Below are 25,505 nucleotides of genomic sequence, written 5' to 3' on the forward strand. Positions count from 1 at the left end.
GAGTACATGTGTAGTGCTGGAGGGTTTAAACAGGTACTCACCCATGGCGTGCTGTATTGGAAGTTCACAGTATCGCTCTCTCACAGTGCACTTATCGTAGATGGCAACACACTGCTAATGCACACAGCTTTAAAATTGCACTCGTCACTTCAGGAATACTGTTACTGAAATACTTCATCTTAGAATGTATTAAATTAAAATTCACTGCTCAAGACTGTGTAAAACAAATGTTCTATTCCATCTCTGTCTGATGTCCTAATCTGTCTGATCCCAGAAGTATGTCACATACTGCTTTTCATACCTGAGTTGTACTCTGTAACAATTTTTGACATTACAGGCAATCAACGTCAGCACTTCTCTCTTATCAAAGTGTTTGATCCAAAAAGCACATCAGAAGTCATAAACAGAACTTTATTTCTTTTTTTATGATGTGTCCATTCTTACCAACTGCACCAAATGTACTTGTGATATTGGAGAAACAAGTCTGAGGCTGAACACAATTTGTCAATTTAGAGTTTGTCTCTGTTCCAAACAGAACCTCTCAAGTCTTGCCTCATGACCACTAGTTTTCTAAACAAAACTGTACAGCACAAAAGACTTTATTTCAGCCATACTGGATGGAAGAAACTGTTTGGAACATAATGGGCCTCTTGATGACAAGTCGGAGATTTGAAATGGTTACAAAGCACTGTGGATGCCTCATGGTGGTGATTATCAATAATGTTCATGATTTTGAATAAAGATTTTTTTCACTGATAGTGGCAGAGTTGCTAATCATCTTGGAACATAGTATGACTGGAAACTATAGTGTCCACATGTACTCTTGCTTTATAACATTAGCTAATTTATAGTTTCTTGACTCAGACCTTAAGAAGGGAAATAGCGTTGAAGGAATAAATTTTTTTTAATCCTGTGTCTTTCACCTTTGAACTCTGACAATTTTCTGGCTCTTGCATATTTACCATGATGTATAAATAAAATAGATTGGTTTGATTCATTGTAAATGTTATCTGTTCTCGGATTAGAAATGTTGTGACAGATGACGTAAACTCTGAATTACTGTCTAGGTGATATGTGTGCTCCAAAGCCTAATTGTCAGATGCATGCATAACTGGATGAAAATATTTTTTTTTCATTCTGCAACTGAACCATATTCCTTTTCCAGATGTTTCCCATATGTTTAGATTCTGAATAACTACCAGTTATATCTATTGTAGGGACAATGTAAGTGTTTGTTATACATGCTTATGAACAAAATTGAGGGCTGTTATTTCAGAATCATGTAAAAGTGTCAACACTATTATCAGTACAAAAAAATCTATCACTGTTACTTTTAATATTTCTAGGATTCCTTCCTCTGTTCATGTGCATTGTTTCATTTTTTTTTAACAAATTATAAATGAACATTGATCTTGTTGCAGTATTCTGATTCCAATTCCGAAGTGTAATAATGGAAATTAAACTAAATCAGAAACATGAACATGGGACAACAACATCAAATGCACAGAAGAACTCTTTAATATGTAGTCCTAAGAAACAACTACTGAAAAATTGGGGAGAAATACAGCTTAGCTTTGTGTGTTTACATGGTCACAGTACCCGAGTGGCATCACGTCTAGACTCGTCCATAACACGCGAGGGATGCCCAGGCAGTGCATGTAAATATGCTTGCACCATTGTGCAAGAGTGTACCACAGATATTGAGCTGGTAGGGGGAAGGCACAACTTACTTTAGTTTCATCCAGGGGTAAAGGAAACAAAACACAATTTCTCGCAAATTAAACACAGGATTATTGAAAAACTACATTTACCAGTCACCAAACGTAGTAGTGGGAGAGCTTTATAGCAAGTACCTGCTACCTGCATGGTACTTAACTGACAGTAAAGTTGATATGATTTTGTGCATATTATTTCGCAGTCAGGCAGGTAATGCTGAGATACACGTGGATAATTTCTGTATCCACTTTTTTAGCAATTTTGACGTTGGCAAATAACATGAGCAGAAATGTTCCAGATCAAAGGTACAATGTTACTGGAAGCTGTTAGAGCCTAGAGGCATATGGCATTTTCAGTTGCAAGGAAAACATTAGTTGATAGTGAAATAGTTCAGAGATTCTACAGCAAATGGCTCTGTACATACTTTCCACTGGTCACTATCTGTGGATTTCTTCAAACTGGTACTGAATTGATACACCTGTATGTGTGACAAGGGACAATGTAGTATGCCTTTGGCCCTATGAGATACAGACATACTCCAGTACTTAAAAGCGTTTGTAGCATATGTAGAATGGCACAGCACTGCATGTTAAAGAGTCGACAGCACTTGAAGGATTAAGTATGCAGTACTGGATAAACATCATTATTTTCCCCATCCTTTCCATTTCTTTTTTCCTCAGTTATATGGAATAATTAAGTTCAGTAACAGTGATAAAATTTTCTTAATAATAATTAAACAGTATGTACAGTTTAATCCAGTCTGACAGTAGTGAAAAGCAGTTGTATTTAAAAAAAAAAAAACAAAAAACTTTATCAGATTAGAAGACTGGAGGAGGTGATACTTCCCAAATATCCACTGTCACCCTAATAAATGATTAAGTTGCTGAAGTGAAATTCTGATTTTTGTATGCAATTTGTTTAGGTTAGCCATCATCCTCCAATAAGTGTGTGTTACGCAGAATCCAGAAATTTTGTTTTTTGGCAAGATGCACGAATAAAAACAAAGTTCTGGGGCAAATCAATGGAATTCCAGCCAACAGGTACTGTCAATCATTATTTCCTATATATTCCATGTTCAATTCCACCAGGTTATTTGTTACCATTATCAGATAAAACTTAATGTAATGAATGTTAGCCACGTAAAGCTATATATTAATTAGCATATAGTACTGTAATGAAAATTTCTGATGTACATAAAAATTGTGTTTTAAGGCAAGGAATTAGTGTTAATATTGTCAGCATGCCATGTGCAGTTGCTGGTGGTGGTGATTGTACTGTTGTAGTCATCCAACTTAGTTGATGATTTATGTTATTAGATTTCTTCTGAAATACGATGTGCTATCACTTTAAGAGAAATGTAGTGGTATGTCTGTTTACAAAAATGGAAATAATAGAAGCAGATTACAATCTTCCCAGCTTCAAAAGACAGTTGCAAATTGAAAGTTGCCTTTTTTACTTCTTTTGCCTCTTTATCATTGTGTTGACCAACTAAGATCACGTAACTTCAATTTCTCTTCTTTCTATGTCATCTTCTATTTTTCCAAGACTCCATCTTCTTTGCATGATGTCTTTACATTTCTATCCATATTGTTCCCGAGTTCTTATTTATTCGGCTTTGAAAGCCTTCTAAATTGAGTGCTTCATTCTTTAAAAAAGTTTCTTTTTTTTTTTTAGTTCCAATTCTTTCTATTTATTTTCTTATTCCTGTAATTCATGCCAATGTTGACTTTTTTCCACAAAAATAGGAATATTTTTTTTGTTAACCCTTTCATCAATTCAGTAGAGGTGTACAAAGAAGATTCACCTTCTCTTTGCTAGTCTGATATTCTCTGCACATTTTAGTAGAACTCCTCATTGCTCATTTTCCAACCATATATAGTTTGTATTGCACTCATTTTGTTAATAATTCATTTTTCAGGTACCTCAATTCTGTCCAGTTTGTAGTTTATCATTTATCATTCATGGGGATATGAACAGTCTCATCTTAGCACTGTGGTGTAGTATTTTAGTTTAGTTTTTATAGGTATGCAGTTCTTGTTATAGATATTTTTAAGTAAGCTACATGCCATTTCAATTTCATTAAGCCTTACGTCTACTGCAAACTTTTCAAATCTACCCCACTATATTGTTTCTCAAAGCTATTTAAATTTACTGACTTGCTTTATTTTGTCTGTTTCTGATATTGTATCTAGTTGAATGCATTTTTTAATATATTTGCTCTTATTGGTTTTCAGATTTTTTGAAATATACTATGGTTTGCTACTTTCTTTAGATTAGATTTCTTGTTATTTCAGACTCTAGGTGGCTCCTGCACTGTAGGACAAAATAATTTTGTACAAGTCAGTTCTGGGAATAAATCAGTCAAACAAAAAAGTAAAATCACATAAATTCTTTCATTTTTTAATAATTTCAACTCGGTTGCTTCCTTGTCTGTCTGTCTGTCTATTTGATACAAATTTTGCTATTGATTTCAAACTAACTTCCCAATGAGCTAGAGGCTTTAAACTTTCAGCATTACTCAAACCTGGACGACACTGCAATATTAACTCATTTTATTGTCTCGTGTGGTGGAGAGTCTTTGTGTACCTCTGCTTGTTCCCCCATTTCCTTTCCCAGTTGCGAATGTTTCGCAGTAAGAACGATTACTAGTGAGCCTCCATGTTAGCTCAAATCTCTAATCTTTACTTTCACAGTCTTTTTGCAAGAAATGCTTATTAGTTGACACAAGTGAAGAGAAACTAAAATTATTCTGAAATATACCACATGTCTTTGTTGTAATCTCATCAAAATGCTTGAAACTGATTGAAACATTTCACACACAAGACTAAAAAGCAGAAAATATTTATTTAAGCAAAAAGCTTTTGAATATAACAAATTTTTAAAATGGACTGAAAGTATAAAATAATTTATTTTAGCCCCATAGAGATAGTCTTAAAAATGTGTGCATGTGAATTTTTAATAGCTATGACAGTACTTGTAAAATTTGAAACAAAAATATGGGATAAATGAAATAGATAATAGTAAGAGATATAGAGAGTAGTCGTTGAGAAAAATCACATCACAGTTCATATGTGCAGTGCAATAAAAGTGTTTGTGATGTTGGTGAACTATTGTAATGTTCTGACAACTTAAAGTGTGAGTGTGGATCTGGGTTGTATCAGCTTATTCCCCCAAACAACCATCCACTTCTTTACAAGATGACTTCCTTGGAATTTGCAGCCACTCTTTACTGAATAGCTGGCTACTGGAAACCCTCTTGACTTCTTCACTGTTGAATAACCCTAGGTACAGGAATTTTTAGACTTTTCTACTTATCAAATAAGTAGGCAAATGACCTTTACTTTTCATCAGCTAATGATGTATTCGACCTCCATATACAATAAAAATTTCACTTTCCACATGAATATGTAACTTCCTCGTTAGAAGCAAATTGAGTTACAGTTAAAAGAAAGTTGGCTTAGATACCATCACCTTTCGTATAGCTAAACTATATAATTTTATGTATTGAATGCTTATATGTTGTTTAAAAGTTTTCTGTGGGAGACATATCACTATGTATGTAAAGCCCTCTATTGGTTAAGTTCTTATGATCGGTGCGCGCCTACAGAAGATCCTAGCGGCCGACCCAACAGAGGGCGCTGTTCATTGATCTGTCTCTTTTTCAGCTGTCATATAGACATTTTATCTTTCATAAGTAATTTATAGGTTGCCACAGGCAATGTATTACGCTTTATTAATTGTTGACCGTAAATTCACCATAAAAAAAATAAGGGTCGGACCTATACTCTTCATATATTTTCTTTTAATAATTTTACATGGGTAACTGCATTCATCTTTTAATGTATCACAATTGGTTTCTATGATAGTCATCAATTTTAATAAGTCTGCTACATGCATTTTATCTAAAGTGTTTTTATCAGATTATGTTTTTGCGTAAATGATGACAACATATAAGTAAGCCCACAGTAGTGACATCTAGGGAGGGTGTAGGTAAACAGGTTTCTGGATGCTACTGTACCTCAGTAGCCAGTTGGCAATAATCACTATGTGGACGATGTGGCCTATTCTACACCATATTTTAAATCTATGTGACGATGCTATGCTGATTATATTTATATGTTTTGATGATGCCATTATGGCTGTATCACTTTAGGACATGGTGTAAAAAAAGGAACGTTATACCATAATTTATCTGTACATTTCCCTGGTGTATGACAGTATATTGTGATACATATTGCTGTTTTATGTTAAAAGACACACTGCTCACTAGATGTACATATTTATATATTTTAGATCTGAAGATGGTCATTACAGACTGAAATCGGTCATCGTCTAAAGAACTAATTTGTGATCAGAGACTGGAATAAAAAAACATTTTACAGTATTGGATCACTGTTTGTACATGCTATTATGTCGCAGTTGGTGGAATTTAGAGTTTCACTCTGAGCATTTGCTTGAGAATTTACTAAGTCTAGTTCTTTACTGAGAGTCGCCTCTGAGCATTTAAAGCTTCACAAGGTTCCATTTTGGGGCCCCTTACTTTTTATTGTGTATATAAATGACCTTTCATCAGTAACATTACCAGATGCCAAGTTCGTTTTGTTTGCCGATGATACAAACATTGCAATAAATAGCAAATCATGTGTAGTCTTAGAAAGATCAGCTAATAAAATATTTGTGGACATTAATCACTGGTTCCTAGCCAATTCCTTGTCACTAAACTTTGGAAAAGCACACTACATGCAGTTCAGAACTTGTAAAGGGTGTCCCACGAGTATATGTCTAACATACGATGACAAGAAGATAGAAGAAGTGGACAGTGTTAAATTCTTGGGATTACAACTAGATAATAAATTCAACTGGGAGGAACACACCACAGAACTGCTGAAGCGTCTTAACAAATCTCTGTTTGCAATGCAAATTTTGTCAGACATAGGGGATATAAAAATGAAAAAGCTGGCATACTATGCTTACTTTCATTCCATAATGTCATATGGGATTATTTTTTGGGGGAATTAATCAAGCCAAGCTAAAGTTTTCCGGGCACAAAAACGTGCAGTAAGAGTTATATGTGGTGTGAGCTCAAGAACATCCTGCAGAAGCCTGTTTAGGGAACTGGGGATACTAACTACTGCTTCCCAATATATTTATTCCTTAATGAAATTTGTCATTAAAAATATATCACTTTTTCAAATCAACAGCTCAATTCATGGAATCAGTACTAGAAATAAGAATAATCTTCACAAGGATTTAAAGTCACTTAGTCTTGTACCAAAAGGTGTGCATTATTCAGGAACACACATTTTCAAGAACTTGCCAGCAGCCGTAAAAAGCTTAACAACCAATGAAATTCAGTTTAAGAGAAGCCTAAAGGATTTATTGGTGGCCAACTCCTTCTACTCCATTGATGAATTTCTCAGTAAAACCAACTGGTTTGTATATAACTTCTGCACAATTTCAGTGCAGTATTGTGTTCATTGTAAATGTGTGTGTGTGTGTGTGTGTGTGTGTGTGTGTGTGTGTGTGTGTAAGTACAATCTACCTTCTGCACCTTTTCAGTGCAGTAATGTGTTCATTGTAAATAAGTGTTATAGTAGTTGTATTACATGTTTATTACCTTATAAATAAATAAAAAAACTTTTTAATTTTAAATTCAGTGCATTAGTATTTGTAAAATGACTCTTTCATATAGTGTTCATTAAAAAATGATGATCATTCCACTTGGGACATGTGGAATGGTACATTAGCTTATTTGTTTTAGTTGTAAATATTTGTCACATATTGTTGTTTTTCTGACATGTTCCACATCCTGGAGGACCTCTTCACTAAGGATCAATTGGAATGAAAGTAAATCTAATCTAATCTAAACTCTGGGTATTTAATTGTGAACTTAATGAGTTTAACTTAAGACTTTAACTTCAGACTTTGAGCTCTGATTAAATTTATCAACTCAGCCCAGTCAGGTACTTCTTTGCTAATTTTCATGACCATAGCAGGGTCTTGAGTTTCCCCAACCTGTTGTATATTTTCCGTACTTTTATATGCCTCGCTCTTGTAAGAATTTAAAACTAACTTTAAATATGATAATTACACAATAAAAGTTCACTCTACAGTATCTTGCACCACTTTGTACTAAAGTAATCAAGTTTTGTTTCACGCTTACCCGGTGTAGAATTCTCGTTGTGTTGATGAGCAGATGTGGAGGCAGGTCAGCACCGATGAACAGCAGCTGGTGCCGGCAGTGTCAGATGTATGTTGGTTTCTGCATCTGCGTCCCTGCAAATTATGTGAGAGCTGTGTACTCCCCGCACTGGATCTTCTTAGCTGAAGCATACTATGCATACTTGTTATTAGACAAATACGTTGAAATCTTCTTTACTATTTTTATCATTGTGAATTTTTTATTTTTTCAATGTTTTTCCATTTAAATTTCACTCCATTGGATACAAGAACGTATTACAATGTCTCGGAGCAATTCCCTTGTCTTATTATGTTTGGTTGCTATGACATCACATAACAGATTCTTCTCTTGTTTTTGACTTAAAATTCCTGTTTTCTCGGTCTTTTCAGACAGGTCACGACATTCTATCATTCTGACGGCTTAAAGTGTGAGTTGAATCTGGGTTATATTGGCTTATTCCCCCAAACTACCTTCCACTTCTTCACGAGATGACTTACTTGGAATTTGCAGCCACTCTTCTTTACTGAATAGCCGGCTGCTGGAAACCTTCTTGACTTCTTCTCCATCGAATAATGCTAGGTACAGGAATTTTTAGACTCTTTCTACTTATGAAATAAGTAGACATACAAACTTTGCTTTTCGTCAACTAACGATGTATTTGACCTCCATACACAATAAAAATTTCACTTACCACATGAATGTGTAACTTCCTGCAAGTCTCTCTTACAGTCGGACGTTAGAAACAAATTGAGTTACTGTTAAAGGAAAGTTGACTTAGATGCCATGACATTTCGTAACATGAATCATAAAATGAGTCTTACCTCTAACAAGGTTGTCTTCAAGAGTACTTTTTCAACTGTTCTTGTTTTAATGATAGTCAGTGACACAATAAGCACAGAGCTGCATATAAACTCCATGGCTCTTCCTTATGTTGTTGTGGTCTTCTACATCTACATCTACATTTATACTCCGCAAGCCACCCAACGGTGTGTGGCGGAGGGCACGTTACGTGCCACTGTCATTACCTCCCTTTCCTGTTCCAGTCGCGTATGGTTTGCGGGAAGAACGACTGTCTGAAAGCCTCCGTGCACACTCTAATCTCTCTAATTTTACATTCGTGATCTCCTCGGGAGGTATAAGTAGGGGGAAGCAATATATTCGATACCTCATCCAGAAACGCACCCTCTCGAAACCTGGCGAGCAATCTACACCGCAATGCAGAGCGCCTCTCTTGCAGAGTCTGCCACTTGAGTTTATTAAACATCTCCGACCTGAGACTGGTTTGATGCAGCTACCCTATCCTGTGCAAGTTTCTTCATCTCTCAGTACCTACTGCAACCTACATTCTTCTGAATCTGCTTAGTGTATTCATCTATTGGTCTCTCTCTACGATTTTTACCCTCCACGCTGCCCTCCAATGCTAAATTTGTGATCCCTTGATGCCTCAGAACATGTCCTACCAACCGGTCCCTTCTTCTAGTCAGGTTGTGCCACAAACTCCTCTTCTCCCCAATTCTATTCAATACCTCCTCATTAGTTATGTGATCTACCCATCTAATGTTCAGCATTCTTCTGTAGCACCACATTTCGAAAGCTTCTATTCTCTTCCTGTCCAAACTATTTATCGTCCATGTTTCAGTTCCATACATGGCTATACTCCATACAAATACTTTCAGAAACGACTTCCTGACACTTAAATCTATACTCGATGTTAACAAATTTCTTTTCTTCAGAAACGCTTTCCTTGCCATTGCCAGTCTACATTTTATATCTTCTCTACTTCGATCATCATCAGTTATTTTGCTCCCCAAATAGCAAAACTCCTTTACTACTTTAAGTGTCTCATTTCCTAATCTAATTCCCTCAGCATCACCTGACTTAATTCGACTACATTCCATTATCCTCGTTTTGCTTTTGTTGATGTTCATCTTATATCCTCCTTTCAAGACAGTGTCCATTCCGTTCAACTGCTCTTCCAAGTCCTTTGCTGTCTCTGACAGAATTACAATGTCATCGGTGAACCTCAAAGTTTTTTTTTCTTCTCCATGGATTTTAATACCTTACACACTCAATAAAACATCTATGGATTGCCCAACAGGTACTTGTCGGTACCGTCCGACCGCCGTGTCTACTTTCTTTCCGCAACTGATTTTAAATCTGCACACACAAACATATGACGCATAGACGGTAGGATTCTACTATCCCACACTCATATCCAGAATACCATGTGTTTGAGACGGTAGAAGGCTGAGTGGTTCTAGAATTTCCAGAATGAAATTTTCACTCTGCAGCGGAGTGTGCGCTGATATGAAACTTCCTGGCAGATTAAAACTGTGTGCCCGACTGAGACTTGAACTCGGGACCTTTGCCTTTCGCGGGCAAGTGCTCTACCAACTGAGCTACCGAAGCACGACTCACGTCCGGTACTCACAGCTTTACTTCTGCCAGTATCTCGTCTCCTACCTTCCAAACTTTACAGAAGCTCTCCTGCGAACCTTGCAGAACTAGCACTCCTGAAAGAAAGGATATTGCGGAGACATGGCTTAGCCACAGCCTGGGGGATGTTTCCAGAATTTTGGCAGAAGTAAAGCTGTGAGTACCGGACGTGAGTCGTGCTTCGGTAGCTCAGTTGGTAGAGCACTTGCCCGCGAAAGGCAAAGGTCCCGAGTTCGAGTCTCGGTCGGGCACACAGTTTTAATCTGCCAGGAAGTTTCATATCAGCGCACACTCCGCTGCAGAGTGAAAATTTCATTCTGGAAACATCCCCCAGGCTGTGGCTAAGACATGTCTCCGCAATATCCTTTGTTTCAGGAGTGCTAGTTCTGCAAGGTTCGCAGGAGAGCTTCTGTAAAGTTTGGAAGGTAGGAGACGAGATACTGGCAGAAGTAAAGCTGTGAGTACCGGACGTGAATCGTGCTTCGCTAGCTCAGTTGGTAGAGCACTTGCCCGCGAAAGGCAAAGGTCCCGAGTTCGAGTCTCGGTCGGGCACACAGTTTTAATCTGCCAGGAAGTTTCGTTCTAGAATTTACTCAGAAATTCTCGAATCACTACACTATTTGTTTCTCAATTACTAGTTGCTTGTACCCTACCTTTTTCTTTTTAAATTTTAAAAGTATTGTTTTAGCTATTAAAAATTCACAAGCGCGAATTTGCAGGACTGTCTATATGGAGTTGGGAATTTGCACAGAGCCTGGAGAAATTATTTCATACTTTTTAGTCCATTTTAAAAACGTGTTATATTAAAAAACTTTTTATGGAAATAATTTATTTTTTCACTAATTCTTAAAATACCATGGTGAATTTATTTTTTCTTCTCATACTCCTAATTATTTAACAATAGTATGGAAAGGATAGATTGCTACTCACTACATAGAGGAGGCATTGAGTCGCAGACAGGTACAGTGGGGGAAAAAAAATGCCAAAATATTTACTTGCAATATGTCGAACAAAGTCCATCTTGAGTAGAAATCGCACACACATAAATAATTTATGCTCACATGGCCACCATGTCTGGGCACTGCGGCCTGTCTGCACTTGCATCTGATGTGAGCAGCAATCTGCTGTGGGTTAATGGGTAGGTGTCAGGGAAGATGCTAAGATGCTGTGCTGCCTGTGGGAGCATGCAGGAACATTGAGCCAGGATAGGCTGCTAGGTGCAGTGTCAAGAGGCTGTGCTTTGAGGGGCAAGGGTAGGGGGGGGGGGGGGGGGGGGGGAAGAAGAGAAATAGAGAAGGGGAAAAGATTAGTAGGTGTGTTGTTATAGAAGACGTGTAGTGTTGGAATGGGATCAATGAGGGAATATGTAGGTGACAATGACAAAACAAAGATATAATACAAGGAAAGAAATAATTGCAGTATTATAAGCAGTTATTAGTCAACCCTACTGTACCATTACTGTAAATGCTAGAGAATACAATGCAGTCACAATGACAGGCATGGAAACTGTTGGGTTGGTGCATATTCTCATAGCATTTTCCCATAAGTTTCTTAACAGAACAGAGATACATAACAGGGACTTAAGCCATCAGTTATATATTTAACTTCATTATTTAGAAAAGTTCACCAATTCAGGGGTAACTTTTTGATTCAACAACTGGAGAAATCATGTGGTTTTGAGGCAAAGAACATGCCGAGCCATGTTCGGAGCTCATTTTTATCCAGAAAGGATTTTCCATGAAAGTTGTTCAATAGAGAGTAGAAAAGGTGAAAATCTGAGTTCACAAGTTCAGGTGCATGAGGTGGATGCAGAATTCCTTCCCAACAAACTCCTGTATAGTGTTTCTTGTCAGTGTAGCAGAATGTGCGCGGGCATCATCATGGAATAGCATCGCTTTTCACAGTTTTCCTGGTCGTTGTTCTTGAATTCCATCCACAATATTTCTCATTTGTTGATAGTAAATGTCAGCAGTGATGGTTACACCTCAGGGAAGCAATTTGTAGTACACCACACCATCACTGTTCTACCAGATGCATAACATTATCTTTTGTGCATGCACACAGGTCTTTGTGCAGAGAGTTTCTGCATTGTTTGGGCTCAGCCATTCATTTCTTTCCCTTATGTTAGCATAAAGGCACCATTTCTCATCACCATTAGAGGCACAGGATAAGAAAGGTTGGTTTTGTTCACAAGCCAATCGATGACAGACAAACAGAGATGCACTTATGGCCATATACTGATTTTTATGATTTTGGTTTAGAGCATGTGGTAGCCATAAAATGAATTTTCAAACCTTCCCCATTGCATGCGAATGTCACACAATAGTGGCACAATCACATTTGCCAGTTCTGATATGCCGATGTGCATCATTGTGGATCAATGGGCTTAAAAGGTCTTGTTCAAGCCCTGAATGTGGAGAGTCACTAGTGTCAAAACGATCATTCTTAAAATGAGAAATCCCATTTCTTGCTGTGTTCTGTCCAATGGCATTGTCCCCATACATGGCGCAAATATTTATGGCTGCCTCCACTGCTGTCATCCCTCTGTTGAACTCAAACAGAAGAATATGTCTGAAGTGTTGCAATTTCTCCTCCTGGCACTTCATTTTCTAGTGCCCACAGCTCCACTCAACATGTTCAAATGACAAAAGACAATATTCAAATTCAGATAGCAACAATGGACTACAACTAAGAAATGATAAATAAACCCATAAAATCAACATGTTTTAATAGGAAACCTCACAAATGAAAAACCTGGAAACAACCTGATTTCCGAAAGGGTGAATGGCTACTGGACTGTGTCTGCAGGGATAAATTTCACCATCATGAAATCTACAATGTCGAAGTTTTAAGGGGTGAAGACTCAGGATCAGGCCACTATGTTGTGAAGATCAAAATAAAATTAACATCAATGGTAAAGAAAAGATCTCAGAAAAAAATTACAAGAAAATTCGACCCAACCATCTTAACAGAAAATGAGGAATACACTAGGAAATCAGGTGAAGGATCTATCAACTATAATACCCTAGGAGAATTAACCACAAAATCTGTAGCAGAAGAGTTGGCTTCAATAAATCCCAGGAAGAAACATGATTGGTGGAATGAAGAATGTGACCAGGCATTAGAAAGAAGACACCGAACTCGGATAAAGCATTAAGCCCAATAGTCGAGAGAATCTCTTCTAGAACTAATTAAGCAAAGAAAGTCAACCCATAAAATCATCAGACAGCTGAAATGGAAACATTTTAAAAATACTGTAGAAAAGAGAGGAGAGAACTTCCAGAAGAAACAGTCAAGAGATTATTACAAAACCTTTGGGAGACATCTTAGAAAGTACGAGTCCCCAACATTGATGCTGAGAGATAAGTCAGGAAAGTTGGTGCATAGTAATCAAGAAAATGCAGATATCCTTGCAGAGATTTTCAACAAACTTTTAAATTGTGATGACCCACTGGAAACATTTCAAGCAGACACTGAAGCACCTATTTTAACCACCACAGACCTAATAGATCCTCCAACTATTGGTGAGGTAGAGGTCGCAATTCAGGAACTAAAAAATTGCAAGGCATGTGGTGAAGACCATGTATTTGCAGAAATCTGGAAGAACGCTGGAAAACCTGTGGCCATAAATCTCCACCAACATCTAATTGAACTGTGGATCACAGAGAAAAGTCCAGAGCACTGGACATCCATTATTTAAAAAAGGAGATAGAACCAACCCAGATAATTACAGAGGAATAACCCTTGTGGTCTGCGTATACAAAATTTTCTCCCACATAATTTACAATGGGATCAAAAACATTCTGGAACCACAACTTGGAGAATATCAAGGAGGATTTCGACCATACAGAAGCTGCTCAGACCAAATTCTTACCCTGAAACTAATAATGGAGTATTACAAATATAGAAACAAATAGTTATTCATCTCATTCATAGATTTTGAAAAAGCATATGATAGTGTTCATAGACCCACAATTCTAAAAATTCTTAGATCATATGGCCTCCATCCCAAACTGGTAAGACTCATTCAGCTGACTTTAACTAACACAAATTCAAAGGTCAACTTTAGAGGAGAAGTGTCGAAAGCTTTAACAATAAAAACAGTACTCGATCACGGTGATGGCTTGTCCCCTTTGCTTTTCAGTGTGGCCCTCGATTACATCATGACAATCTGGCAAAAAGAAAATCCATGTAAAATCAAAATTGGAGGAAAACCAGAAATAAGAGCAAACTGCCTTGGGTTTGCTGATGATTTAGCTCTCTTAGCCCATGACATGGAAGAAGTTCGTGATCAGATCACAAGTATCCAGAAAATTGCTTCAAAAATAGGATTACAAATATCCTTTGAGAAAACTGAAATCATATCCATGAAATCTCTTTGCGTACATAAAATCTTCATAAATGATCAAGCAATTAACATAGTTCTACAATCTAAATATCTTGGGGAAATTATTTTGCACAGCTTGCGTGAGAAAGCAACATGGCTAAATAGAACCAACAAAATGAAAAAAAAGCACAGTTTGTAACCTGGTCAACATATAATAAGAAATGCCTGTCAATAGACACTAAGATCCAAAATTACAAAACTGTAACTCTTCCGGAAGCAACTTATGCTTCTGAAACTCTGTTCCAAATTAAAAATGAGAGAAGAACCAATCAACCCCTCAAGACTGAACAAAGAATTATCAGAACATGCATCAGTAAAAAATACCAGGTTGATGGAGTCTGGAGAATCCTCCCTAATGAAACTGTCTATTGTGAGATTGTCCCAATCACCAGCACAATGAAGAAGAAAATAGTCTCATATTTCTTTCATGTCTTACGACTGCGTGACAACAGGATTTTAAAACAACTAGTGATGAGAAGTCTCAAAAAGAAGACAGGAGGACAGTGGGTCAAAGAAATTCAGCAAGATCTTGAAGCAGTCGGACTTAGAGTTACTGATGCAGAGAACAAAAACAAAATTAACACTCTCCTTGTATGAACCATAAATTTTCAACAGAAATGATGCACAGAAGACCAATAGAGACTTCAGATGAGTTAAGAAAATTGTGTCCAGAACAAATGAAAAAGTACTGGGCTGCGTGCAAGAAGCAAGTAGTCCAATCTTCAAAGAGAAAGTGGACATGGAATGACTCAAGTGGTCCAATGTGGCCAATCAAGTTAATAATAATAAAAAAAAGCCCATAGCAGCCAGAATACCAACATGTGAAACAAAAATTATATGAATTTATGCACCAACCTAGTAATACAAGGGACAGTTAAATGAAAATGAGATGGATGGGAAATAGTAAGTACACTGTTTATTATTTTAAAAAGTAATTGCAATAACTATTAATAATTTTATCCCACTGTGAGACAAGGTGGTCAGTGCCTTCATGGAAAAATGTTTGCGGTTGCCTATGGAACCAAGATTGTACCCAGGCATGCACCTCTGTGGCTGAAGGAAATTGATGGTCACAAATGTCTTTCTTCAGAGCTCCAAAAGTATTTTAAATTGCATTGGAAGAGTTTGGCACTGTGTGGGGGACATGCAGGGGCTTCCCAGTGAAACTTCTGCAGTGTACTTGAAACAACCTTGGTAACATGTGGTCTGGCATTATCCAACAGAATGATGCTGTCAGTCAACATACCTGAATATTTCGACTTATGGCATTCTTCAGTTTGTGCAAAGTGTCCATGTACCATTGTGTGTTAACTGTGGTCCCTTGTTTCAGAACGTCAATGAGCAACATGCCTTGCACTCAAGAAAAAGGTCATCAAGACTTCCCTGGTGGTGGCGTGCCTGTTGTTCCAACGAAGCTGTGAAAGTTTCACTGGGAAGCCCTTACACATCTTTCATACAGTCTCAATGTCTTCCCATGTAATTTCCATATTTTTGCAGCCCTGAAGAAAGATATTTATTGCTGTCAGTTTGCTTAGGACGAATAGATGCGTGCTTGGGTACAATATAAAAACAGTTGCTTCCTTAGCTAGATGTTCAGCACCAACAGTAAGTGTAATCAAAAGAATCCAACAGCAAAAAATGGAAGGGCTGTTCATGGTAATCCTATTGTTCAAGAAGCCATTAAAAAAAGTGTGTATGAAAAAAATTATTTTCTCATTACAGTTGGGATATTTCATCTTAGGTCTATAACACTGTTAAGAGTGATTATCCCATTATGAGAATGTCATAAAATATCAGTGGAATCAGCCAGAAATCTTACTAGACCCTAGCAATAAAAAGAAAAGGATGGATTGCCACTCACCATAAAGATGACTCGTTGAGCTGCAGACAGGCACAACGAGAAGACTGTTACATGTGTAGCTTTTGACTAAAGCCTTCTTCAGAAAAGAAAACACACACAGCGAAGCACACCTCACACACAAATGATCACTATCTCCGGCAGCTCGGACCGAGCTTCTGAAGAAGGCTTTAGCTGAAAGCTAAATGTGTGACAATCTTTTCGTTGTGCCTGTCAGCAACTCCATGTGTCATCTGTACTGTGAGCAGCAATTTATCCTTTTCCTTGTGTTGTTGATATTCCAACCTACAGTTTCCATTGTTTGTTTTAGGCCTTAATGTGTTTTCGTACATCTGGTTTATTTGTGCATGGTGTAGTTTGTGATTTTCAAATTTTTCTATTGATTTCATAAGTCACTTATATAAAAATTGAGAATAAGGTAACAACAATGAAAGACTACAGAAACTAATGAAGGGATGGATGAAGGCATAGTTAATACCAGTTTTTTTTAATAAAGGCACAGGTATAGTTTGCCAAGCTACTAGCATGTATCAGTATTGTCAGTTTGTTCTGAAATGTTGGAAAGTGTATTAAGTTTACTTGTAATGTTTTTATAGACCAAACAACTCTTCTGTGTCAGCACAGATTCAGCAAGCAATAATGAAGGAAAAAACAACTCTCTTTTTTATTCACAGGATACAGAACTATATATCACAGGACCTGAATTCATGCATGTTTTCTTGAAAATCACAGGGTCTTCAACACACTTTGTGCACTTCTACATAATAAACAACATACTTGATTGTACCTTATTAGTCTTTGTGTGGCAGACCACACCAAGCAAGATGGCACAGTGGTAAGACACTGGATTCATATCCGTGAGGACAGTGGTTCAAATCCTCATCCAGCCATACAAATTTAGTTTTCAATTATTTTGTTAACTCACTTAGACCACCTGTGTGAATGGTTCCTTTTGAAATGGTGCAGTACTTTTCCTTCCTCATCCCTGCCCAATCCATGTTTCTGCTTTCTTTTATGGCCTTATCAATGGGACATAAAATCCTTCATATATGTGACGGAACTGAATACTTCATAACAAACACAACTTTGTATATTGTTTTTCATGAGGTGTCATTGGCTAAAAACAAAAGTAGCCTTTGCCATGCACAGAAAATGGTTGCTGAATGCAAGAATGGTAATTCTCGATAAGACACCTCAACAGCCCAATGGGGTCTACCTTTCAGTAAGGCTATAAGACTTGAAAATGTGTGTGTGTCAGAGTCTTTTACAGGGGCATACTTCAGTTAAATCTTCTTGGTATACAGTGACAATGGCTAAGACAGCTATTAAAAGCTCAAGCGTTTTATTTGAAGTGATATGGCTTGTAAACCATGAAGGTTTTATTGATCATGAGTGACCATAAAATTTACAGAAGTGTACAGTTCTCCTTATTATGGTCAAGGCCTCCAGAAGTATATTTGTTGTTTTAGTTATTTAAATGGAATACTAATTATTTTGTTAACTAGACTTTTAACTAAACTCCTGCAAACAAGGCGGCATGTTTCGTGTTACATAAAAAGAGAGAGCATTGCAACAACTTCTCTCGGTTAAAATGAGCCTGTAGAGGTGCAAAATTAGTATTTTCTTTTAAAAAATCTTGTTGTACCCAGATAATTAAAATCTAAATATGTTCTCAGTCATGTGCATGAAGTCAAAATATACAATTCATGCTTGAAATATTACATTAATATATCTGAAGTATTTGGAAACAGTCAACTGCAGCAAACATCTCAGGTTGACCAGTGGACAGATGAGCTAACAGCACTATTGGTACTACTTTGTAGAGACAATATGCTGTTCCTTAGTTCTCCTACAGGCGAGGAACACAATCACAGTAACTTTAGTTGTGAACATAAGGAGTGAAATTTCTTCATTTCAGTGTTTTTCCCAGTCACAATAGTTCTGTCCTGGCAAAAAAGAAAGAAAGACTATGTGAAAAAACTGTGTATCTTTGTATGGAAAAGATAATGTAATTGAATAGATAAGAAATATACTCACCAAGCAGCGGCAGGAGAATATACGTATAAAGGTATTTAAATTTGGAAGCTTGCAGAGCCAGTGGCCTGTCAGAAGGGTTGAATGGGAAGGAAGAAGGGTTAAGGAAAGTGAATGGTGAGGTTTAGGAAATGGGGAGAGTATGGTATAGTCGTGCAGAACATCCCAGATCAGGGGACAGTTACTGGCCAGGATGTGAAGGAATGACCTCTGGTCCCCCCCCCCCCCCCCCCCCCTCCTGCCCCTCCTCTTGCTCCAAATGAAGAAATAAATGTAGCACTCAAGTGTTTTGAAACACTTGTGGATCTCCTTCACTTAGGAATGTTTCTCTGATTGTTTCAATGATTAATATCACACTACTTTCTTTCCATTGATTCTCTGTCAATTTTCTAACCATTAAAAGTGGTGTAAAATTATTAAAACTGTTGTGTCTAGACAAGACAGCCTAGACACAATGAGAGGAAGCCGAAAGGCACGCGCTAAGCTAAAGCAGGATGGCGTGAGGTCTGAAACAGGATACGTAATGAATGCCATAAAGAAAAGTACGTAGCTTCTGGAATACTTAACTTTAATCCATCCTTTTGGTACATCTGGAGATTGTGGCGATACAAGTGAGACTCTTTAGATACATGCAATGTTACTAATGGCGCCTTGCTAGGTCGTAGCCATTGACTTAGCTGAAGGCTATTCTAACTATCTGCTCAGCAAATGAGCGAGGCTTCGTCAGTGTGCATCGCTAGCTACGTCGTCCGTACAACTGGGGCGAGTGCTAGTCCGTATCTCAAGACCTGCCTTGTGGTGGCGCTCGGTCTGTGATCACACAGTGGCGACACGCGGGTCCGACATGTACTAATGGACCGCGGCCGATTTAAAGCTACCACCTAGCAAGTGTGGTGTCTGGCGGTGACACCACAAAAACAACAGCCTCAAAAACACAGTCAGTTATTAAAAGTGTGATTGGTTTTGGCCTTTAATAGTCAGACATCGTCAGATAAAGCACCACCCAACTGACATTGATGATGCTTGGAACAGCTCTGCTGACCCCAGTTGCAAAACTGTGTGATCGAGACTGACAGATCACTGTCTCCTAATAATGTAATCTAAAAATGATATTCTGAATTTAAATGTTGAAGCCACACTACTGCCCATTAAAATTGCAACACCATGAAAATATGTGATCGAGACTGTGATTTAATAATTTTACTCAACTGACAGATCACTGTCTCCTAATAACGTTATCTAAAAATGATATTCTTAATTCAAGTGTTGTAACCACGTTGTTGCCCATTAAAATTGCAACACCGTTAAAACGGCAACTGCACAAGTAGTAATAAGTCCACGTACATTGTGTGTGTAAAGGTAGATTATGCAGTGGGTTTTTCATTCAGAAATGGTTTGTTTGTGTGAAGATCATGCTACGCTTTTTCTGAGGAGGAGGAACATTACCAGCTCATGTCAGTATTTGATAGCTTCAGCGTTGTAATTCATTGGTTCATCATCCCACAACACTGCTGCTCGCAGCAGTTGGGATCGCACGACTGTCGTGCAGATGAGGTTGTAGAATCACAGCAGCCTCAACGCAACCAGAGGCATATTGTTCATCTGACTGGACCTTCATACAGCCACATCACATGCATTGAGTCAGGAAATAGGTTCGTTTGCAGCAGGACCAGTATCCATTCAGAGATTGTGACACCATGCGGAGCACCATGGAATGTTAGCATTTTCCTGACTTTCTTTGACACGACAGCAGAGACAGTGGCACATTGACAATGATGTGCATAACAGCAACACTGGGCAACACGTTGTTTTTACAGACAAGTTCCGGTTTCTGCATATAGCATCACAATGGACAAATCCACATATAGAGGGCTCAGAGATGAATGAAAGCTGTTAGACTGCATTTGTGATCATCATATGGGTCCAGCATATGGCATAATTGGGTGGACTACTGTTTGGTAGGAAACGCTGTCACCTGCTGGCAATTTGGGCAGCATGCATTACATTTCTGTCGCGTTAAAGCTGGAGACTGTGCCCTATCTTTGAGGTATCCTTGACATTATCTTTCATCAATATAACACAGGACTGTGTTTCACTTGTTGTACCTCAGTACAGAGTGTGTTCAGCTGTTGCCCAGGCTAACACATTCTCCAGATCTCCCACCCACTGAAAACATTTGGTTATGTATTCAGAAAGACTGGCATGGCCCCACTTGCCAGACACTCTGAATTGGAGCAACATGGAATGACATACCAGTAATTTTTTTCTCGCGGTGGGTTAACATGATGGTTCTGGATCTCTGCAATTGTATCAATTAATGGGAAAGAAATTACGGCACCAGTTACAATTTTATTTTCTAATGCCACGACCAGTTTCAGACGCCATGGCTATTTTCAAGTGTTAGAGAGTCTATCATCATCCAGACAAAGTCTGCATCTTTGTCCCTCCACAATACTAGGCTTGTAATCACTGGCCTCAATGGTTGAAACTGATTATGGTGTTGGAAACAAATTACAGCACCAGGTGCAACTTTGTTTTTGAATAGCTGTGTCTGTTGTCTAAGCCAGTGGCCTTGCCATAGTTGTGACACTGGTTCACACCTGATCAACTAAGTCAGGTGCTGCTAGGCTCGGCCAGCATTTTCTTGGGTAACTGTCTGAGTCTGCCGAGCACTGTTGGCAAGTGGAGTGCACTCGACTATTGAGAGACCAATTGTAAGTACCTGATTGAGAATAGTGGCTCTGATCACAAAAACTCACAATGACTGGGAGAACAATGTGCTGACCACATGCTCTTCCATATGCGCATCCAGTGACACCTGACAGCTGATGATGACACGGCAGTTAGTCAGTACCATTGTGCCTTTCAAGGCCTGTTTGGATGTAGTTACAGTTAGTATCTGTTGTCTAAGGCCAGTTCAGGTCAGTGCACATCTGAGATTAGAGCTATAGTTGCTGCCAGAGGTGGCAGCTGTGTGTACAATATTTTTCACCCTACACACCACCAAATCGTAAACAAATTTAATTGTGTATTCTTCCTACTATACTGTATACAGAAGACTTGTCTTCTAATTTTAATAACCAGCATTTTATATTCTTTTTTCTAATGTTAAAACATGATCTACTTGGACCATATTGCGCACATCTGTTGAGTTCATGCCTTTTCTGATATCACATTTAAAGTTAGTGTAAGGGACAGTTGTGTTGATTTGTAGCTCATTTAGGGTTCTTTTATCACTACACCTTTTTGTAGATGTACCTTTCTTATTTTATATATTTGTTTATCCATCCATAGATAATGTAAACTATATGGATGTTGTCAACACAAATACGGACACAAAGACACACAAATGTACATGATCACATACCTATACCAGAGAAGGAAAGTTGCTACTCACCATATAGCAGAGATTCTGAGTCGCGATAGGCACAATAAAAAGATTCACACACTCATAGCTTTCGGCCATTAAGGCCTTTGTCAGCAGTAGACACACATATACACACGCACACACACTAACGCAAACGCAACTTGCACACACGTCTGCAGTCTCAGAGAGCTGAGACCAGCCCTCTGAGATTGCAGACGTGTGTGCAAGTTGCGTTTGCAGAGAGTGTGTGTGTGTGTGTGTGTGTGTGTGTGTGTGTGTGTGTGTGTGTGTGTGTTTCTACTGCTGACAAAGGCCTTAATGGCCGAATGCTATGAGTGTGTGAATCTCTTTATTGCGCCTATTGCGACTCAGCATCTCCGCTATATGGTAAGTAGGAACTTTCCTTCTCTGGTATTGTTACATTCCATCCTGAATTTTCCATTGTTTGATTACATATCTGAATAGATATATACATTTCTTGTCTTACTGAGTTACACATTTGAACATTGTATTTCATTGTTCTATTGAACATATTGTAAAATGCCTATTAATTTCAGTAATGAAACATTACTACAATTGTCAACAAAATTACACATCAGTTTGGATAATTCCTTACAGTATAAAAACACTTTTCTAGCAAATAATTTTTTGGTGTATTCCTGAAGGCATGTACTTCAATTTTGTCTTTGATATCTTGTGGTAGTTTGTAGTATAGTTTAATTCCAGTATACAGCAAACTATTTTGATTTTTTGTTTTTTTTTTCCATTGGGATGTAAGTGGTGGCTGGATCTGGTTCCATGTTCACGTATTTGCAAAATGTACTCAAATGGAATTTTTACTAAAATTCCCATAGATTTAAACAACTCAGAGCAGTGAGTTCTCTTGCTACTTTTTGTCACAATTCGTACAGCAAAAAATTGCAGCTTAAACATTGTTTGTCTTTTCTGGTCATTTGTTCCACAGAACATTATGCCATAACTCATCACAGAACGAATATATGCGAAATTTTAGCTGTGCATCCTTTCACTCTTTGAGTTATTTTTGGGTTTTCTGCTTATGTGGAAACTAGTACTGTAAATGAAATGATCGTATGGCATTGTTGGCCGGGAGGCCCCATGTGGGGAAGTTTGGCCGCCATATTCCAAGTTCTTTTTAGTTGACGCCACTTCGGTGACTTTGCGCGTCGATGATGATGAAATGATGATGAACACACAACACCCAGTCATCATGAGGCAGAGAAAATCCCTGACCCCGCCGGGAATCGAACCCGGGACCCCGTGCGCGGGAAGCGAGAACACTACTGCAAGACCACGAGCTGTGGACACTAGTACTGTTGGTTTTTTTTTTTTTTTTTACATTTAATTTGTTGTTGTCTACCTATCTTCATACATGCATGAGTGTTTCTTCAGCTGTGTCTTATAGTACCCTTGGTCTCGTTACACTGATTAGAATGTTATTGTCATCAGTAAACAATACTGTTTCACCATGTATATCAAGAAGAGTATTGAGCCAAGCGTGCTTCCTTGGGGGGCTCCAATACTAATGTATTATGGGCCAGAAAGGTATTTTTTCATGTGATTGCAGTTTGTTTGAGAGATCGTTACCCATTGCATTCTGTTTTTTTAGGTATGAACAAAACTGCTTATTTACTACCCATCTCATACCCAGAGATTCCAGTTTATTTAACAGAATTGTGTGGTCTTCTGTATGGAAGGCTTTGCTGAGGTCAAGAAAGATGTCTGTAATATGATCTCCTTTATCGAGTGCTTGCAGAACAACATTTGTAAAATGAGCAATAGCTGATTGTGTGCTTTTACCAGGCCTGAACCCAAACTGTTATTTACACAGAAGAGTGTACTTAGTTAAGTACTCCAGGAGTCTAATTTTCATTATGGTTTCCATTATTTTTGAAAATGATTATAGTAAAGAGATAGTCCTAAAATTTTCTATATTTTTGAAGTCTTGTTTCTTATGTAGGGACTGGACCGATGCAAGCTTTAGTGCCTCTGGGAAGCAACCTGTGGGGAATGATTCATTTATTATGTGTGCTAAAGGGTCTTTGATACTGTGTATACAGTCCTTCATCAAGCACACAGGCATTTCATCTATACCTGCTGAGGTTTTATTTTTTGGGTTCCGAGCAACGTTGCTTATTTCTTCTGAAGTGGTGGGTTGCAGCATCATTGTGTTTGGAACATAGTTCAGTGTGTGTACAGGCTGTATTTTTTCAAATTTGTATTGTAGCTTGGTGGCTATGTCGCTGAAATACTTATTTTGTCTTTTTTCTATTTGTATCCTGTTTGATGATGTTCCAGCTTGCTTTTATTTTGTTTTCTGCCTTTTCTTGGTCGTGGTCATGCGGTAGCGTTCTCGCTTCCCACGCTCGGGTTCCTGGGTTCGATTCCCGGCGGGTTCAGGGATTTTCTCTGCCTCGTGATGGCTGGGTGTTGTGTGATGTCCTTAGGTTAGTTAGGTTTAAGTAGTTCTAAGTTCTAGGGGACTGATGACCATAGATGTTAAGTCCCATAGTGCTCAGAGCCATCTGCCTTTTCTATAATTTTATCATTATGAGACCTTTTTGCTGTTACTAAAACTTTTCTATATATGTTTTTGTATGTTTGGTAGTATTTTTGAAATGCAAGGTAATTTTGGTTGTTTTTTTATGCCCCTGAGGTGTTTGAATTTTACAAAGGATTTCTTTATCCCATTGGTCACCTGGTTGCTTCTGTTTTGTGTTTAAGTGACTTGTAGTACTTTTGGGACACTTCTTCAAACCTGAATTTAAATTTTGATAGAAACTTTGAAAATTTCCTTTCTGTACTAGTCTCCACAGACATTTCATCCAGTGTTTCATTGTTTATTTGCATGGTAAATTCAACCCCTTTTTGCTTAGAGAAGTCCCTTGTATATGTGAGTATTTTAGTTTCGTTTTCTACTGCTATGTTTAATTTTAATAACTGACTGGGATGTTCTGAAAGGCCCAGGTTACCTACAACAACATCATGATTTTCCATCTCCGAGTCTATTAGTATTTTGTCAGTAATTGATGCAGAATGTTTAGTTACCCTTGTGGCTGCATTAATCTGTGGTGATATTCTATAGCTGTACAGTGGTTTCAAAAATGTGCTGCAGAACCCATCTGGGTTCAATGTGTTCATGTTTAAATCTCCACAAACGAGAATTTTGCCCTTAGTATTGGTAACCATGTCCAATTCTTGGATGAGTTTTGGTATGAATGTATCTTTGTCACCACTGGCAGAATGCTAAATATATGGTACAGTTGGGCTTTGGAACATATGTGGCTTTCTTGTCTCTATAGCTGGTATTTCCACATATTTTTCTCCACTTAATGAAATAATGTCATTTCTAACTTTATGCAGGATCCCTTCCTTTACATATATACATGATACACCACCGCTCATAGTTGGTCTGCTATAATTTTATCCTAGATTATGTGAGCTTAGAGCTACATGTATAATTCAGATCCCCTATACCAATGAGAGTTGCGAATAGTCTCCAGTTCTA

The 25,505-nt window shown here is 38.0% G+C and overlaps 1 protein-coding gene across 1 annotated transcript in view; it reads left to right on the plus strand.

Moving 5' to 3' along the window:
* LOC124619465 (oxysterol-binding protein-related protein 6-like) overlaps positions 1-25,505 on the plus strand; it is a 261,036-nt gene that overhangs the window by 193,274 nt on the left and 42,257 nt on the right. Inside the window, exon 14 of the mRNA XM_047145864.1 lies at positions 2,639-2,756. Coding sequence (XP_047001820.1) covers positions 2,639-2,756 — 118 coding nt within the window. The remainder of the gene's footprint in view (positions 1-2,638; positions 2,757-25,505) is intronic.

This window comes from Schistocerca americana, chromosome 6 (genome assembly GCF_021461395.2).
Source record: "Schistocerca americana isolate TAMUIC-IGC-003095 chromosome 6, iqSchAmer2.1, whole genome shotgun sequence".
Classification (NCBI taxonomy): domain Eukaryota; kingdom Metazoa; phylum Arthropoda; class Insecta; order Orthoptera; family Acrididae; genus Schistocerca; species Schistocerca americana.